The sequence below is a fragment of the Microcaecilia unicolor genome, chromosome 3, assembly GCF_901765095.1.
Source record: "Microcaecilia unicolor chromosome 3, aMicUni1.1, whole genome shotgun sequence".
Lineage (NCBI taxonomy): Eukaryota > Metazoa > Chordata > Amphibia > Gymnophiona > Siphonopidae > Microcaecilia > Microcaecilia unicolor.
Window position 1 is genome coordinate 388615369 of NC_044033.1, and position 20173 is coordinate 388635541.

The following is a 20173-nucleotide window of genomic DNA, read 5'->3' on the forward strand; positions in this document are numbered from 1 at the left end:
AGCTGATCTGTGTGCTGCGGCGATGTAAGTTGAATTAATAGCAAACAGAGGGCCTGGGCCGAGTAGAAGGGTGGCGGCGGCGGCGACTCCGGGGGGGTACCGGTAGCGGTGACCTCGGGGGGGGGGAGGGGGCAGCAGCGACCTCGGGGGGGGGGCCTTGGAAAACCCCCATTCCAATAGTAGTCTGTTTTAACGGGCTCAACGGCTAGTTGAGATGTAGAAGGAGCTAGCATTCTTAGTAAACTGGTCAGGTGGAGGGGCATAATCGAACAGCGCTGGCTGTCTATATTGGCAGCCATCTAGATGGCCGGCACCGCAAACAGCGGTCCCGAACTGTATTATCGAAAAAGATGGCCGGGCATCTTTCGTTTCGATAATACGGTTCGGGCCGGCCAAATGTCAGAGATGGCCGGGTTTCAGATGGCCGACATTTTACAAAGTGGCACAATTAAAGCCTTTCTATCATATTAGACGTGTGTTCTGCTCTTCTTTGGACTACTGTAGAGAAGGGAATCCAGGCCTATATCCCATTCTCTACAGTAGTAAAATGTCCCGATGTGGCCATGTTTCACCTCACTAGAGGCTGCATCAGGGGCTAAAACAGCTATTGCAGTCCCAAAGGGCACATATATGCAATAGAGCTAAAAATCCAATGAAAGCAGCAACATTCAGCCTTGCAGTTCACAGGGTTGATAGAAACACAGCAACTGTTTCTCTCATTCAAGTTTCTATCAACCCTGCGAGCTGCAAGGCTGATTGTTGCTGCTTTCATTGGATTTTAGCTCTATTGTGTGTATGTACTCTTTGGGACCTCAATAGCTGTTTTAGCCCCTGAAGCAGTATGTAAGTATCGCCATGCTGGGACAGACCAAGGGTCCATCGAGCCCAGCACCCTGTCTCCGACAGCGGCCAAAAGAATAAACAATTTGTCCTGCCCATCCCAGAAATAGTGGATTATTCCCAAGTCCATGCAATAACATTCTATGGCCTTTTCCTCCAAGAAGCCGTCCAACCCTTTTTTAAAGTCCGCTAACTGCCTTATTTTCGAAAGAGAAAGACGCCCATATTTCGACCCAAATCGGGAGATGGGCGTCTTTCTCCTGTGGGTGCCCAAATCGGTATAATTGAAAGCCAATTTTGGGCATCTTCAACTGCAATCTGTCGCGGAAACGGCCACAGTTGACAGGGGCGTGTCAGAGGCGTGGTGAAGGTGGGACTGGGGCGTGTTTATCAGCAGAGGAGAGATGGGCGTCCTTGGCTGATAATTGAAAAAAGAAAGGAGCTTTTAGTGCGAATTTGGGTCACTTTTTTTGGACTCTTTTTTTTCACGAACAAGTCCCAAAAAAGTGCCCTAAATGACCAGATGACCACCAGAGGGAATTGGGGATGACCACCCCTGACTCCCCCAGTGGTCACTAATCCCCTCCCACCCAAAAAAAAAACAACTTTAAAAACTTTTTTTTTCTAGCCTGTATACCAGCCTCAAATGTCATACCCAGCTCCATCACAGCAGTATGCAGGTCCCTGGAGCAGTTGTTAGTGGGTGCAGTGGACTTCAGCCAGGTGGACCCAGGCCCATCCCCCCCTACCTGTTACACTTGTGGTGGTAAATGGGAGCCCTCCAAACCGCCCCCAAAACCCACTGTACCCACATCTAGGTGCCCTCCTTCAGCCATAAGTGCTATGATAATGGTGTAGAGTTGTGGGGAGTGGGATTTGGGGGGCTCAGCACCCAAGGGAAGGGAGCTATGGACTTCAGAGGTAGTTAACTTTTTTTTTTAATTGTTACAAGTGCCCCCTAGGGTGCCCGGTTGGTGTCCTGGCATGTGAGGGGGACCAGTGCACTACGATCCTGGCCCCTCCCACGACCCAATGCCTTGGATTTGGTTGTTTTTGAGCTGGACGCCTTCAGTTTCCATTATCACTGAAAAACGAAACCACCCAGCTCAAAACCACAGAAATCCGATGCATTTGGCTGGGCCAAACCGTATTATCGGAAAAAAGATGGACGCCCATTTTTTCCGAAAATACGGTTTGTCCCACCCCTTCACGTACCCGTTTTCGGAGATAGACGCCCATGGAGATGGGCGTTCGCATTCGATTATGCCCCTCCACATCAACCGCCTTAACCACTTTTTCCGGCAATAAATTCCAAAGTCTAACTACGCGTTGAGTGAAGAAAAAGTTCCTCCAATTCATTTTAAATTTACTACACTGCAGCTTCATCACATGCCCCCTTGTCCTAGTATTTTTGGAAAGCGTAAACAGATGCTCCACATCGACCTGTTCCATTCCACTCATTATCTTGTAGACCTCTATCATATCTCCCCTCAGCCGTCTTTTCTCCAAGCTGAAGAGCCCCAGCCTCTTCAGCCTTTCCTCATAGGGAAGTCGTCCCATCCCCTGTATCATTTTTGTCGCCCTTCTTTGCACCTTTTCTAATTCCACTATATCTTTTTTGAGGTGCGGCGACCAGAATTGAACACAATACTCGAGGTGCGGTCGCACCATGGAGCGAAACAATGGCAGAATAATATCCTCATTTTTGTTTTCCATCCCTTTCCTAATGATACCCAGCATTCTTTTTGCTTTCCTAGCCACAGCAGCACATTGAGCAGAAGGTTTCAACGTATCATCAGTGACAACACCTAGACCCTTTCTCGGTCCGTGACTCCTAATGCTGAACCCTGCATGACGTAGTTATAGTTTGGGTTCCTCTTTCCCACATGCATCACTTTGCACTTGTTCACATTAAACACCATCTGCCATTTAGATGCCCAGTCTCCCAGTCTTGTAAGGTCCTCTTGTAATTTTTCACAATCTTCCCGCGATTTGACGACTTTGAATAACTTTGTGTCATCAGCAAATTTGATTACCTCACTAGTTACCCCCATCTCTAGATCATTTATGAATATGTTAAAAAGCAGAGGTCCCAGCACAGATCCCTGAGGGACCACACTAACTACCCTTCTCCATTGCGAATATTGACCTTTTAACCCTACTCTCTGTTTCCTATCTTTCAACCAGTTTTTAATCCACAGTAAGACACTACCTCCGATCCCATGCCCCTTTGATTTCCTCTGTAGTCTTTCATGAGGGACTTTATCAAATGCCTTCTGAAAATCTAGATACACAATATCAACTGGCTCACCTTTGTCTACATGTTTGTTTACCCCTTCAAAGAAATGCAGCAGATTGGTGAGGCAAGACTTCCCTTCACTAAATCCATGTTGACTTTGTCCTATTAGTCCATGCTTTTGAATGTGCTCTGTAATTTTGTTCTTGATTATAGTCTCTACCATTTTGCCCAGCACCAACGTCAGACTCACCGGTCTATAATTTCCGGGATCTCCTCTGGAACCTTTTTTTAAAAATTGGCGTTACATTGGCCACCCTCCAATCTTCCGGTACCATGCTCGATCTTAAGGATAAATTACAAATCAGTAACAGTAGCTCTGCCAGCTCATTTTTTAGTTCTATCAATACCCTGGGATGAATACCATCTGGTCCAGGAGATTTGCTACTCTTCAGGTTGCAGAACTGCTCCATTACGTCTTCCAGGTTTACAGATATTTCATTAAGTTTTTCCGACTCGTCAGCCTCGAATACCCTGTCCGGCACCGGTATCCCTTCCAAATCTTCCTTGGTGAAGACCGAAGCAAAGAACTCATTTAGTTTTTCTGCTATTTCTTTGTCTTCCTTGATCGCCCCTTTTATACCCTGGTCATCCAGCGGGCCAACTGATTCTTTTGCTGGCTTCCTGCTTTTAATATATCTAAAAAAATGTTTACTATCAGTTTTCGCCTCTAGCGCTATCTTTCTTTCAAAATCCCTCTTTGCCTTTCTTACCAGCACTTTGCATCTGACTTGACATTCCTTATGCCGCTTCTTATTTTCTTCATTCGGTTCTTTCTTCCATTTTCTGAAGGATTCCTTTTTAAGCTCCAATAATCTCCTTTACCTCATTTTTTAACCACGCCGGCTGTCGTTTAGTTTTCGTCCTCCTTTTCTGATACATGGAAAATGTTTGGCCTGGGCCTCCAGGACGGTGTTTTTGAACAGCATCCACACCTGTTGTAGGTTTCTAACCTTCTCAGTCGCTCCTTTAATTTTTTTTTTTACCGTTCTTCTCATTTTATCATAGCTTCCTTTTTTAAAGTTAAACGCTAACATATTTGACCTCCTATGTTTACCTTTTTGAAAGCAAATTTCAAGGGCGATCAAGTTATGATCACTGTTGTCAAGTGGCCCCCGGACTGTTACCTCCCATACCAGATCATGCGCTCCACAAATGACTAAGTCTATAATTTTTCCTTCTCTCATCAGCTCCTGTACCAGCTGCTTGATGGACTTTTGGTCTGTCCCAGTATGGCAGCGCTTATGTTCTTATGATATTGGAAGGCAGTACACTGTTAAAGGTAAATACAATTATCTTCCACCTTGTACGTGTCTGCTATATTTAGGTATGGTAGATAATGAGGTGGTTTTGGACAGCTCACAATTTCCACCACAGATATGCTAGGTAGAGTGGGATTTGTACCTGGGTCCCGTTGTTCACAGTCTACTGCACTGACCACTAGGCTACTCCTGGGAGCTACTTGCTGCTCTGTTGGGTATGCCCAAAATATCTGATGCTGTCACACAGCCTGGTGCCCTTTTTCAGTTTCACTTCTTAAAGCGATGGGAGGGAGACAGCATCAACTGGGGGATTATTGGGGGGGGAGGATGCCTTAATCCTTCCAGTGGTCAGCTGGTCATTCAGAGCACCTTTTTGTTCTAGAGTACCAAGGGTGGGGTGGTGGAGGCGGTCTACCCCAGGTACAGGCAGCAAGGGGGTGCGTGGAGCAAGTACGTGGCTGTTGGCTCTGCCGGTGCCCTGCCCCCTCTGACATCAACTTCCTGCTCCAGGGCAGGGGACTGGCAGAGCTGACAGCCGTGTGCCTGCTCTGCGCACACCCTTGCTCAGAGGAAGGGGTGCTCTGCCCCAGGTGGCAACTAAAGTAGGTACACCACTGCCTTTATGCTACTTGGGCGTGATTGAAACAGGTCTAAATACAAACGCCCTTCTTTTCTTATTTGGATGAGCCTTCATGTCCCGTTATCGCTCACAGACATCCTAATTTTAGTCCTGGCCTAGTTCCACCCAAAACATGCACACAACACACCCCTTTCCTATTTGGACAAACTCAGTGGAAAGTGTCCAAACTCTGCCTTTTTGAAAATCAGGATTTAGACGTTTTTGGCAAATGGACATGTTTTTGGCCATTTTGAGATGTCTCTGTCTCAAAAATGAGCTCCATAGGGAGCTATGATCTTTTGTAAAATATCCTCATACAAGATGCCAAAATCGTTCTAAAATGCATCTGCGTGCATTTATTTATTATTATTTTTATTTATTTGTTATGATTTACTTATTTATCTACGTCTGTATGTATATATTTATTTACTTATTTATTGGGAGCAGGTCTAAATATACATGGGTGAAGTACGAACATAGGTGCATATTTTAGAACCTACTTGTGTAAACTGTGACACTACCCTGAACACACCTATATACAGGCCACATAAGAGTAGATAGAAACAGAGAAACATGACGGCAGATAAAGGCCATATGACCCATCCAGTCTGCCCATCCTCTGTAACCCCTAATTCTTCCTATTCCTAAGCGATCCCATATGCCTTCTTGTCACTGCATGCACTTTTACACGTGCAACCCATAAGAGACTTTTACCTATGCAAAACAGGGCTCACATGTGAAAACTCTTTTATAAAATTATCCCCTAAAGGGATAGGAAGAAGAATATTTACTGTCCTAAAGGAAAGGTTATCAATAATGTTCTTATTACTGTATCTTTATTTTAACAGATACAAACCTTACAAACGTGTTTGCCTGTGTATATTGAGGTTATACCCTTTGTTGGATACAGTGTTTGTAGAATGCCCAATAAATGTTGAGACAAACTAGATTTTTTCCAAGACAGGGTTAAAGCATTATGGTAAGGTAGCATGGGAAAAGTAAACGCTGCCGATGGCTCTGATCCTGTTCTCCAAATAAATGAGGATTTCCATTTCCACTGCTGAGACTTTTCACAAGCCCCCAAGAGCCTCTGGTTTAAAAATATGAAAATGATTTTTTTTCCCATGTGCAAAAAAAGTTAGTATTTGCTGATGTAATTCTAAACCCCACTCCCAAGTACACATATAAAAGAAGGGCTTACTAAGAAAGCCAAATCTCACAGACAGCTTGTAAACTCTGGCATGGATTCTCTGATGGGGGATGGAGGGAAGAATTCTCTTCCCAGAACCCAATGCATTGTAATTAAATAGTTCAAGAAGACACTGCAGACACAGTTTTGGTGGACAAAATAGAAGTTCATATTGGGAAATTCAGAGCTATGAAGTTGCCCAGTTCCAAGAGGGAGATTGAAGATTCTAGGCCAGGCCTGACTTTCTGACAGTCCTAGCATGTTGCATTATGTTGAAGTCTGCCCAGTACTGGCCTTAGTTTCTCACAGCTGGGGTCACCATCTATGTACCACTCAAAATATCAACATCCGTGGGGTCATTTAAGTTTTATGTTTATACCATCCTCTTTCTAATTAGGGATCCTCTGTGTTCATCCCACACTTTTTTGAATTCCATCACTGTTTTTCAATAGAAATAGAATAAAATAAAACATAGAAAAGAAAATAAGATGATACCTTTTTTATTGGACTAACTTAATACATTTCCATGTTATATTTTACTCTATTTCTATTGATTACCTTTAAAAAGTGGACTAACACGGTTACCACATCTCTCTACTCGAGTTGGAAGATACCGCATATAGCCGCATGAAAAAGCAAATGAGCAAACTTATGGAAAAAGAAACAAAAGTGGACAGTCATTTTTACTTTCTGACAATCTGCAAGAAGAATGGCATCATTCCTAAAGGCCTGAGAATCAAAAATCCTTTGGCTACCCTCTTATCACCATGCATATCTCCCTGTCCCTCATCCACCTGGCCCTCCCTGTCTCTCACCTACCCACCCCCATCCTGTTAGACTGTCACTGAAATGCTTTGATGTTTCACTTATATATAATGTCATCTATCAACATTTGCTTATTTCTGATCTGACGAAGAAGGCTACCTTCGAAAGCTAATCAAAAAAATGTATTCTTAGTCCAATAAAAAAGATATCATCTTATTTTCTTTTCCATGTTTTATTTTATTCTATTTCTATTGATTACCTTTAAAAGTGGACTAACACGACTACCACATCTCTCTATCACTGTTTTTGTATCCACCACTTCCCCTGGGAGGGCATTCCAGGCATTAACTACTTTTGTGAAAAAATATTTCCTAACGTTACTCCAAGCCTACCACTCACAACCTCAATTCATGTCCTTTAGTGTTATAGTATCATATCTCCACAATCCATGCTTTCCTCTAGGGTACACATATTCAGGGTCTTCCAATCTCTTCTCATACATCTTTTGGTGGAAAGTAGTATATCCTTGTCACGATTGTTTTCCCCTTACAGATGGAATTTTTACCCCTAAGAACTTCAAGGTGTATTTTGTTTCCTGCAGATATTTTATTCTATTTGACTAAAGGCCCTTTTTGACATGTAGCGCTACCCCGCCACCAATTTGATCCGCTCTGTCACTGCAATATAATTTGTACCAGGTATGACAGTTTCTCATTGATTACCTTCCTTCCACCAGGCCTCAGAGATGCCTATTATATCTATCTTTTCATTTAGTGCAATATATTCTAATTATCCCTTCTAACATTTGTATACAGACACTTCAAACAATGTTTTTTATTCCTATTAACAACTTACTCAGCAGTTGACAGTGATAATTTCTAATCTTTCAAGTCTGTCTGTTCCTTATTTAAAGGCACCTGGTCTAGTTTTGCCTATGTTGCAACTTCTCTTTCAGGATACCCTAACTTCACTGTTTTGATGATATCCTTCAAATTTCCCTCATTTCAAACCATGCCTTCTTGAACAACTGTTGGCTTTTCCCCAGATTCTAATTTAACAGCTGTTCTAGCTCCTTTTTAAATGTTGATGCCAGCAGCCTGGTTCCACCCTAGTTAAGGTGGAGTCCATCTGTCTGGAATAGCCCTCCCCTTCACCAGAATGTTGCCCAGTTCCCAACAAATCTAATCCCTCCTCTCTACACCATCTTATCTTCCAGGCACCGAGAATCCGGAGCTCTGCCTTGCTCTTTGTTTCTGTGGTGAAGTGGGCAGCATTTCTGAGAAAGCTACTATGGAGGTTCTGGATTTTAATTTTCTACCTAAAAGCCTAAATTTGGCTTCCAGAACCTACCTCCCACACTTTTCTATGTCATTAGTACCTGCATGTACCAAGACAGCTGGCTCCTCTCTAGCACATATGTGTACATGTTGTGCTAAAGCCTCCCAGCCCCAACTATGGCCTCCCTCCCACCCCCCTCTGCCACCACTGCTTCCTCCACCACTTCAGCTTCCATGGAACTGACACAGTGACAAAAAAAGAAAAGAGGCATGGGGCTGGTGCCTCTGCTCTTCTGAAACAGGAAGTGGATTTTGAAATAAGCTTACATCTTTTTCAGTTGTAGCTCAAGATTAGTTTTATTCAGGTACAGTATTCTCCTGACCCCTAAGTTTGTACCTGAGAAATGTAGGATTAAGTCACTTGTCCAAGGTCACAAGGACCAACAGTGGGATTTGACCTGGGCTTCTCTGGGTTTCAGGCTTTAACCATTTGGCCACTCCCCCACTCCTAAGTCTACCCTAGAGGAGGTTGGACTGGTAGAGCCAGCAGCAGTGCACAGAGTGGCTGTGGTTCTGTGCCTCTCTTCAGTTTTTGTCACTGCCACAGGTCTCAGAAAATGCTGGCAGCAAAGGTAGCAACAGGGAGCATGGAAGGAAAGAAAATGCTGGACTGGTGGGGGACAGAGATGCTGGACCAGGTGAGAAGGGAAAGAAAGAGGATATGGTTGCTTGGTATGGGGTGGGAATATGAGGGGAAGTAGGATGAAAGATGAATATACTGGCATGGGGATGAGGAAAAGAAAGGCTACAGACCCAAAAGGGGGATACTCGAAGTAGGGGGGCATGAATAGGGTGATGGGTAGATGCTAGATATGGATATGGCAATAGCAAAGAGGCTTGACACAGGAAAGTTGTAAGAAAATAGAGGGATAATGTTGGAGACAGGTGGGAGTAGAGAGATAGAGGGGCAATGCTGGACATAGAGGGAGAAAGAAGACAGGAGCAAAGTTGGATGGAAGGTGGATGGGAGAGAGATGAGATGACAGATAGAAGGGGGAGAGAAGAAATACTGAATGGGAGCAGGGAAAAAAGTGAAGAGTTTGTGAAAGACTGGGGAATAAGAGGAAGTGGAATGGGAGGGCTGGAGTGAAGTTTTGCAATAGGTGTACTGATGTTTAGTGCTCACTGCAATGTTTACAGTACTGCCTTTTCCTAGGTAGGCCCTTATTGTGTGACTTATAGAAGTTAGTGCTGTTATGTTATGGTAGAATTGCTCTACTGTACAGTTTCTGAATGACTTTTATGGGGTTTTGTATAACTTCAAAATACACCTGGTACTGGATTTTGGATTTGGATTTAGCTCACACCTTCCTCAGTAATAGCTCAAGGCAGGTTACCTTCAGGTACAAAATGTATTTTCCTGTCTCTGGAGAGCTTACAGTCTAAGTTTATATCTGAGGCAGCGGAGAGTTAAGTGACTTGCCCAAGATCTCAGCAGTGGGATTTGAACTCTGGCATCTCTGAATCTCAACCCACTGCTCTAACCATTAGGTACAGCTAATACAAATAATATATGGTTTAGTTCTTTTTTGGAGGGTTGCACTTTTGCTGTTACTGATGGCACTGAGGTCTCTCAATCCAGATCCTTGGGTTCTGGGGTCCCACGGAGTTCGTCACTGTCTTCAATTTTGTTTAACATCTCTTTGGGACTGCTGTTGGCAGCGATACAAGCTTTTGATACTAGTGTTTCTGTTTATGCAGATGAAATCCTGTTGGTTGCCAGGGTATCTCCTGTGGGATCACTTTAGGCTTGTAGCAGTGTCCTAGTGGTTACGGAAGCATCAGTTAGTATTGAATATGGGTAAAACTACGGCTGCTTGGTTAACAGGGAAGCAAGATTGTCCAAGACTGCTATAGTGTTGCTGGATGTTGAAATACCTATTGTTAATACTTAAATACTTAGTTGTTCTCAAAGATTTTCAGCTTTCATTTGCAGATCTAGTAGCAATGGTGATCCACAGGGGTTATTCTGCCCTTTGTAAATTGGGGCTTTGGGGGCCATTGGGGCTTTTTTTGAAAATGACATTTTTCAAACTCTTTTACATGCCAGTTTTATGTCCCAGTTTGATTATGGAAATGCTGTCCTGGTAGGGTTATATGGTACTAATCTTAGGAAACTTCAGACTTTACAGAACATTTCATTACGATTACTGGGGAAGGTGCATTGCTTCGATCACATGACTCCATTATATTTACAGTACCATTAGCTACCCATTAAGTTTAGGATTTTATTTAAACTGATGGCTTTAACTCAGGGCTTTTTATGAGAAACTTCCCCCGCCCCTTGTGTGGCATATCATTCCATATCTACTGGGGCAGACACAGCAGTCACTGAATGAGTTCAGACTGACTGTTCCTTCAGTGGGTAGAGCCCACCTGGAGTCCATGAGATCTGGGGCTTTCTTGTATTCGCCCCCCTTACTTTGGAATGCGTTACACAGGGATTTGTGAGGGGTGGGATCATTGAAACATTTTAAGAGTTTGTTAAAGACACATTATTATGTGGCAGCTTTTGGCGCAGCTCCCTTGTAGATTTGGCAAATGGTGGTCTTTGGGTGTATGTTTAGGTTTCTTTGTGAGTGTTTTCCTATTGAATAATGGAGTTCTTTTCTTTGTTGTTTCTGCTTTGGTGATTGTACACCCCTGTGTTCCTGTTATAGAGTTTAACGGTATAGTAAATTGAATAAACTATATACTATTTATTATTTACAGATTTTTAACATGATTCAAGCTGAGGTACAATAACCATTCACATCAATTACATGTAAAATACAATTATACTGATACATGTCTATGAAAGCAGAAAACAAAATTTCTATGAAGGCAGAAAAACAAAAATCTATCTAAACAGACATATGAAGCACTACATAGAAGCTCTCTAACCCCCTCCTCATCCCATGCTCATCCCTGGAATGCCTGTTGGAAAAAATAGGTCTTGAAGTCCTTATGAAACTCACCTGCATCACTCATTGTACAGAGTTCAAGAGGAAGTGCATTCCACAGACAAGAGGATACACTGAGAATGCTCTTGCCATTGTCAACTGTTTTCTGCTTTCATTTATTGATGGAACTACATAGGTGTCCTGAGGGGAAAAAAAACATATCAGGTGTGCAGAGGAATAAGGATGTAAAACAGAAGCCATAATAACCTGGAGTTCAGTACTGTGCCACCTTAAAAATCATAAATAAGATCTTATATGTAATTCTGAAATCCAATGGAAGCCAATGAAGCGGTGGTAAAAATGGCAACTCAACAATAAACTAAAGGCCAGCAGATTTGAAGCCTGGTGGCCATTTGGCAACCTACCAGAAAAAAAAAAAAAAGACCCTCACGGTATTTCTATACAGTGCTTTTGAACACCACTATTCACAAACACGTGCATTGTGCACATAAGTGCTGAAATAATTGGTTCTTATGCACATAATTGCACTACACATTAGTCTATAAGGTAGCGTGTAAGTGTCGTAGCAGGTAACTGCAAGAGGGCATATACATGGGCGGAGCATGGGAGAGGTATGGGTGTGTCTCCAATTTTACACATGGAACTTATAGACTACTATAAATTACAGGCATTGCACTTAGGCGTCTCTATTTAACGAGCCATTGACCTGGAGTACATAGTCGAGCCTAAATGTAGGTGCACTAATTTGGGTTTATGCTAGTATTCTCTAACAGCATCTTGATGCACAGCTGCTTTATAGAATTGACACTCAGCAAGAAGCATCAATATACCAAACTGAAGGCATCAAGTTAAAGAATTGCCCTCTTAGTATGTATATTATTAGCAATGCTAGAGATACTAGGGGGAAGACAGCTGGAGTGGCTGCACCAGAGACATTCAGTACTCCTGGGGGCAGGGGAGGACTGAGTGATCTGGGCCCCCGGGTGGTGAGGGTGATCTGGGCCCCACCACTACTACATTGCTGCCCCCCCCCCCCCCCACACACACACACGCACCACAGTCACCTGAGCCTCAGTGGGCCCTTCCTGGTCCTACCTTGAAGGGCCCGGTGGTCTAGTGGCTTCTTCGGGGGCAGTAAAGAACCCCACTTTTATCCTGCCCACTACTCCTATTCTACCTAGCACCACTGTGCTTTCAAAATGGCGGCCGAGACTTCCCATGGTGGTCTTGTGGGTCTCGACAGATCCGGCAACCAATTTTTGAAACAACACGGCGCTGTGCAGAATAGTGGCAGTGAGCAGGAAAGACTGTTGTTCATTCCTGCCCCCCCTCCCCACGCAGAGGCCACTAGACCACCAGGGCCCTTCAGGATAGGATCATGGGGTGCTATAGTGTGTGGCGGAGGCGGCAGGCAACCGGACAGAGCCTCTGGGCCCTTGGGCACTGCCCAATTGCCCGTATAGTCAGTCCACCCCTGCCCGGGGGAATTCTGCGGTACTGCACAATAAAGAATTTGCACAAAATTCCCCACCTCCACAGAATGCCATTTCCATGCAGAATTCTGGGCAGTTTGCTGTTGGAGCATCTGTGTCATGCTGCACTGCTATTCCGACTACCTCCCTCCCTTCCTGTACACACACCACTCTAGTGTGGCAAGGAAGAGAAACTGCCCAGCCGTACATCGGGCTGCTTCTGCCTTCTCTGCCATCTTGGTCCCCGGCGGTTTCTTTAAGCCGCACGGTTGTACAGAGGCCTGTGTGTTTCAAAGGAACAGTCAGGCCCAGGACAGCAGAGGAGGAGGAGGAAGCAGTCCAATGTTCGGTTGTGCCGCTCCGCTCTCTTCCCACACTGTAGTGGTGTGTGTGCAGGGAGGGAGGCAGTCAGGCAGGGAGAGGAGGTACCTGAAAAAAAGGTAGATGGATTATATGTGTGTGTGGGGGGGGGGGGGGCGGTGTATGAAAAAATGGATGGAGTGTGTTAGGGGGGGGGACTGGATACAAGGTGGATAGAGGGCCCCCCTTGTATCTTGTATCTAAAAAGGTGGATGAGGGGTGTGTGTGTGTGTGTGTGTGTGTGTGTGTGTGTGCCATGGGAAGGAGGTGTAAGACTTTAGGAAAGTGGATGGGATGGTGTGTGCCATTGGAGGGGGAAGGGCTGCTACAAGGTGAATGGGGTAGTCTATGCCATGGGGAGGGGCTGGAGAAAATGGACAGTGTGTGTGTGTGTGTGTCATGGGTGGTGGGAGCTGGAGAATGGTGGATTATGTCTCTGTGGTGTGGAAGGCTAAATAAAGGTAGATGGAGGATGTAGGTATCATGGGAGGGGGAGGGCTGGCAAATGGTAGATGGAGTGTGTGTGTCATGGGGATTGTGCAGAGAAAAGTAAGGTGGAGATTTGCCTCAGAGACCTTTGAAAACGGCGGTAAATTAGTTTCAGGTATACATAAATTTTCCATTAAATATCTCTTCAACATATCTCCAGGTTTTATCATTGGTACATAGGGAAATTAATGAAACGCAAATTTTGACTCCTAGCATAGTTCTCTAGCAAACAACCCATTTCCTCTGTCTCACCTTGCTTTCCCTTTCCTCTTCCTCCCTCCTCCTTCTCCAGCAATCCCCCCAAAATTAAAATTACCTTATCTAGCTGGGATCCCCAAGCCCCACCAGTTGAGCCCACCCTGATTCAGCTGCACAGTGCCCAAGTCAGTTGTGAAGAAGCTGACAGACAACACTTTGAGCTGCTATCACCAGCATCACTAGGACATTGAACATTGCTGGACTAACACTGCCCAATGCATCAGGGAGGGCTCCCACAAGAATTGAACCTAGTAACAGATCCACAGCTCTACCTCATCAATGAATAATCTACTAGAGACCTTCAATATGGAAACATAGCACTGGTTATTTTTCTCCATTAATTCATGACCTGTGGTGAATATTTGGCTAACGTGTGTGACCTAATCCCTTACAAAAGTGGAACTACTTTACAATCCAACAAAGGGGACCTAAATACTGATATTCATGTAGGCCATGTATTAAAGTGCATTAATGTGCATTATTTATTTTACTTTAAATGCCCATATTAATATTTATTTGTTGCATTTGTATCCCACATTTTCCCACCTCTTTGCAGGCTCAATGTGGCTTACATAGTACCGTAATCGGCGTTAACCGATTCCGGTGTGAACAAATACAAGGTGTGAGTAATATCAAGGTGATATTATGGTAGAGTGAGATACATATAAGGTAAAGACAATTGGGGAGAACTTAGTGAGAGAAAGGAAGAGTCAGGATATGTCCGTTATGATCTTTGGTTACGCTGTGTCACAAATGTCCAGATTTTTTATGTTGGGTCAATGGGGTATGCCCTTCTGAACAGTTCTGTTTTTAGTGCTTTCCGGAAACTCAAGTGGTTGAGTGTGGTTTTTACTGCTTTTGGTAGTGTGTTCCACAGTTGTGCGCTCAGGTAGGAAAAACTGGATACATAAGTGGATTTGTATTTGAGTCCTTTGCTGCTTGGGTATTGGAGGTTTAGGTATGATCGTGCTGATTTTATGGTGTTTCTGAGTGGCAGGTCGATGAGGTCTGTCATGTATCCTGGTTCCTCGCCGTAGATGATTTTGTGGACTGTCGTGCAGATTTTGAATGCGATACGTTCCTTAATTGGAAGCCAGTTCAGTTTTTCTCGGAGTGGTTTGGTGCTGTCAAAGCGCGTTTTTCCAAATATAAGTCTTGCTGCTGTGTTTTGGGCATGAATACGAGCTTTGCATTAATTTACAATTATTAAAGGTAGAACATTGGCTTGTACTTTATCATAAAACTTAGCTCCTGAGGAGTAAGATTTTGTGTTAATAGGTTTGTGTTTACCACGTGTGTTTTAATATTATTTTTCTATGCGCTAATAGGTAATGGTCATTTTTTAATAGCTTTGCATCTCATTACCTCCTTAGCAATAGATTTTGCATTAAAACTTCAACATGCATTAAAAGTGCTGTTAATGCTTAAGTAGATTGGATATGCTAAGACTGTTTTTTAACATATGTTAACACAAAAGCATTACTTGGCTTTACAAAGCCTATTTCTGTTTAATCTATGGATAACCAGAGACATTTGTAAGAAAGCAAAGACAAGAACCACCTAGGGACATAGAGGTTGTGTTTAATCTATGCAAATTAAAGGCGTATCTTTTTTTTGACAGGCTTTTCTTGAACAGCAGTAGTGATGGGTTTGACAACAAGCCTTATGACTGTGTTTCACATATGATGGCAGAGATGATATTTATATTTGTGTATTTTAGAAGATGTATTGTCTTGGTTTTTTAAACCATCTAGAATGGTATATAGCATGGGTTATATGAACTTTAAATTAATAAATAAAATATATTAATATTTAAATTAATAAATAAAATACATCGCATGAGTCTTTTACAAACTTGTAGAATTAATATTCAGTATGAAAAGAAACCTTTAATCCAGGCAGTCATATGAGAAAAGCTTTCATTAGACTTGTTGCAGTGTACAAATTAATAAATTTTCCAGTAACTTGAAATCTAACAGGTTTGAGATACTTATTAGTTGAGAAATTGACACACAGCAAGGAAATTGCTAATAGTTTCCTTTGTCTTATCTTTGTCGTTAAAGATCCTGGCCAACATTGCCATCTACTTGTGCACCATCACGGTGGGAGTCATGTCTTACTACATGGCAGACAGAAAGCACCGCAAGGCATTCCTGGAGGCCCGACAGTCTCTCGAAGTCAAGCTGAATCTAGAAGAACAAAGCCAACAACAGGTAGGAAAGGCATTTTTCTATACTTGGACCTATAGTGGCCAAAATCCAATGAATCACACCAGTAATCTCCTTTCTCCTTCAAAGTTTTGCTTTCAGCCTAGTTATGCTAATCTCTTTCTGTTTATGTATTTGTCATTTATCATTCACTTACACGTGTGCAAAACTTTACGCCCGACCTGTAGCCAGATAACACCCCACAGTCAGTCTTCTCCAATATAACACCATTACCATCACCAGGCCTTGGGCAGACAGCGTCCTACCCTCGAGCCCGGTTTGCTGCAAGACTCCCCAATCTTAGCCTGCAGTCCAGCTCCTCTGTTGGCTAAGGAGATTAACAGTAATGACCCTGATCCTCTTCTACTGTCAGGGCTGACTCAGCAGGTACCCCCCTCTCTCTTTCCACCAGGTCACTTGTCAGGGATATAGAAGTTCTCAAACACAGGTACCAAGGACAAATTCTACAATATTGTCCTCCCTTATATAATAATTACCAGTTTACCAGCTCCACCCCACACTGAGATTCCGCAAATCAGGGCACTCTCAAGTGCTAAATGGATTCATGACTTTCCCTGCTGGGCTCCTCCCATCCAGGGCTTCATCCATAGGTCCCAATATATCAAGGGGTTACAAAGTACAATAAAAACACGTGTACACACAGAAGAAACAAGGTCCTCACAGACTTGAAAACACTCAGAAAAACAGCGAAGATGATTCAAAGAAATACGGAGATGATGCTCCAAAGGATCTAAAAATTTATTATTTAACAATCAAGACTCAACACAGATGTGTTTTGGCCAAATAGGCCTGCCTCAGGAGCCTCCTGTGATTGTCTGTGAATTCCCAAAGGACTGTGACTGTAATCCACTGTAAAAACAATGCCTGTCAAGAGTGAAAATCTTGGTGGGAACTGCTGTGCACCAAGGAGAAACAATATGCTTCTAAAATCCCCTTCCCAAGACTAACAGCAAAAGCTCATTGTCTAGAAATAGCTGTGTCGTCTTGATTGTTGTACAATAAAAACATTCACATTCATAAAACAAACACAACAAACAAACAAAATATGCATACTAGACATGCCATTAAAACAACTACCAGCAAAATAATATAAACTCTGCATTTATTCACCAATGACCTTGGGTTTGGTCCTTAAGGCTTTTTATAGCTTAACATCTAGTCATGTGGTTAGTCTATTGGAGCACTCGTCTTCCGTTTATATTTGTCATTCTAAGAATCATCTATCACTTTTTTTTTCCTTTGGCTGTAGGTCTTAAGTATAGTAAATATTGGAAGGCATTCTTTTCCATATTTTTTTGTTTCATTCTGGAACAATTTACCTTCAGAATTAAGATTGAGATCTTCCTATTTTTTATTCAGAAAGAAATTGAAAACACATTTTTTAAGAAGTATTTGAATGTGTAGTGTTATAACCTATTAGCATTGTTTTTTTTCTAGTTGTTTTTAATGATAATATTGTATTTAGCCCATTTGCTTTATGGGCATGTCACTCTGTAAACTGCTTAGGACCAGAAGGATCTAGCAGTCTAGAAATGTTTGAATTAAATTAGATTAGACCTGCACACAAAAAAAAATGCGACTTGAGCTGTTTCCAAAAGGCTGTAATCTCACATAAATGTCTCTGGGTTGTTTTTTTTTTTAAGTACTGTTTATTATTCAAGGTTTTAGCAAAGAAACTTTCTTGTTATAGTGTTTGCTTTCTATGTGGTGGTGGAAAAATGAGTGAACCCTCTTCTAAAGGAAAGAAAGTGAAGTATATAAAATCCAGCAAGTTTCAGGATATATGGCAGTATAGTTCTGCAAACAAGTCTGATCAATTTCTTTGATTGGATGACCAAAGAATTAGATCATGGGCATGCACTGGATGTAGTGTACTTGGAATTCATAAAATCTTACCCCCCTGTTTACTAAGCTGCACTAGCGGCTGCTGTACACTAATGCCGACACAGCCCATTCACTTTGAATGGGCTGTGTCGGCATTGCTGTGCGGTAGCCACTAGCACAGCTTAGTAAACAGGGGGTTACATAGTTGATGCTTATTCTGGGACTCTTTTACAAAGCTGCACAAAAAAGTGGTCTGCACTATTTTTAGCACATGGTTTTCCCGCATACTGAGGCCACTACTGGTGCTGCTGTACAATGGCCACAATTTATATTTTCCCCTTAATGGTCATGCACTAGTTTCCCAGTTAGCACATGGTCATTAGCGTGTGAGCCCTTACTGCCACCTATTTACTAGGCGGTAAGAGTTCCCATGCTAACCCCGCACAAATTGGGCAGCATGCGTTGATTTGCACATGCTACCCAATTAGTGCAGGGTACGCCTACTCTCTGTCTCCAAACATGCCCCTCCCCACGCTAAAAAATATTTAATACTTTTTAGTGTGGGATTGGCGTGTGCCGATCCCAGAACTACTGCAGGATGCCTGATCGCATTCCAAGGTAGTACCTTTTCAGCTTGCAGCATGCATGCCGCTTTGTAAAAGGGCCCCTGTGCTTCTAAGTTAACTTTCACAGAGAATCAAGCCAAGGGGGAGATTAGTTTAGAACCCCCCTGAAACTTGATTTGATGGGTTTCTTGGAGAACTCTCAGGACATCATTAATATTAGAGCCACGGAATCGGAAAAGATCCAAAATCGTAAAACTTATTTTAAGCTTAAAATTATTAAGGGTTCTGTTTTTTCCAGATGTGTCACTTGCTACCCAGGTGTGACCTAAGGTTTTTTTGCAACTTAAGGGGAAAGTTTTGGAATCAGGGACAGTCTTTTTCTTGGAGTTTTGCTGTACTTGTATAATTCAGTATCAGGGACACATCTATATGTTTGTTTCTTGCTGATAAATTGCAGAATGTCAGGTAGGTGTTAACTGACTGGAGGTTAGTTGTTCACTAGTTAAAGTGGTAATAAGTCATGAGGACTTTAGATTCTTTTGATTTCCTCTATTTGAATTGCTCATATATTTTCCTTTTTTTTCCTTTCTCTTGATGTGGGCTAATATGATAATTTGTTGCTTTATATCTTACATTTGAGTGTGTGAAAATTTATGTAATTTCCTTTTATGAGGCTGCTTTCAACTCTTAACCCACTGTTTCAGAAGTTTACAAACCTGATCCTGGCGGCACCACTGCTTCCACTGCATGCAAATCTCTCTCATGAATATTAATTGTGGATATCCCCAAAACCTGACTGGCTGGGGTATCTCCAGGACCAGGTTTGGGAACCACTGCCCTATTCATCTGTTCAATAACCCAAGTTTGTTTTAATCATTCCCATAATAAATAATTCCCTAATTCCTTATTTGTCCTGTTTGTCTGATTTGAATAGACTATAAACTGTCAAGCAGGGACTGTCTCCTATGTGTTTTCTGTACTGTTCTGTGTATGTCTACTAGCGCTATAGAAATGATAAGTAGTAAGGATCAGGGATTTCATATACTGCCTTTCTGTGGTACAACCAAAATGGTTTACATATATCATTACCAAACACAGAAGTAAGGCGAACACAAAGAGGATTTTCAATATAAAAGGACCTTTATTGTAGTTACAATAGCAACACATAGAAGGCCCGACGTGACTTTGAAAGTGCAGGTTTGTGTCCCCGCGGCTTTTTTGATGTTCCCACGCTATTTTGGCGTCTTTTACTGATCCTAGACCACTTCCTCTAACATAGAGGACTCTCCTTTTTGATGACATTTTAAGATAATTGTACATGATCCGCATGTGTAGGCACTGTGATTAGTCCAACAAAGGACAATTTTTTCAGTACAAGCCACCTATTTTCCCATCAACGTTTGCTCACAGGTTTGATTACCCCTGAGGCAGGCTCAGAAGTCGAAACACAGTCGTGGTGGGCCTTCTATGTGTTGCTACTATGACTACAATAAAGGTCCTTGTATATTGAAAATCCTCTTTGTATTCACCTCATTTCTATGTTTCGTGTCTACACGTCCGTGAGGATTTGGATATTTTCCTCCTTTTTTGTTCCCTTTACATATATTATTTGCAGGTATTTTCTCTGTCCCTAGTGGGCTGACAGTCTAAGAATTAATAGTAGTTTTTTCTTTTCTGTGTGAAATAACCTGGTTTTTGTCTCGATTTAACAACCAAAAAGGATCAAAATACCATATATCAAACTACACAAAATACTTGTAAATAC

General features: G+C 42.5%; 1 protein-coding gene across 1 annotated transcript in view; it reads left to right on the plus strand.

Moving 5' to 3' along the window:
* Positions 1-20173, plus strand: part of ADCY3 (adenylate cyclase 3) — a 343482-nt gene that overhangs the window by 89786 nt on the left and 233523 nt on the right. Inside the window, exon 2 of the mRNA XM_030198682.1 lies at positions 15854-16003. Coding sequence (XP_030054542.1) covers positions 15854-16003 — 150 coding nt within the window. The remainder of the gene's footprint in view (positions 1-15853; positions 16004-20173) is intronic.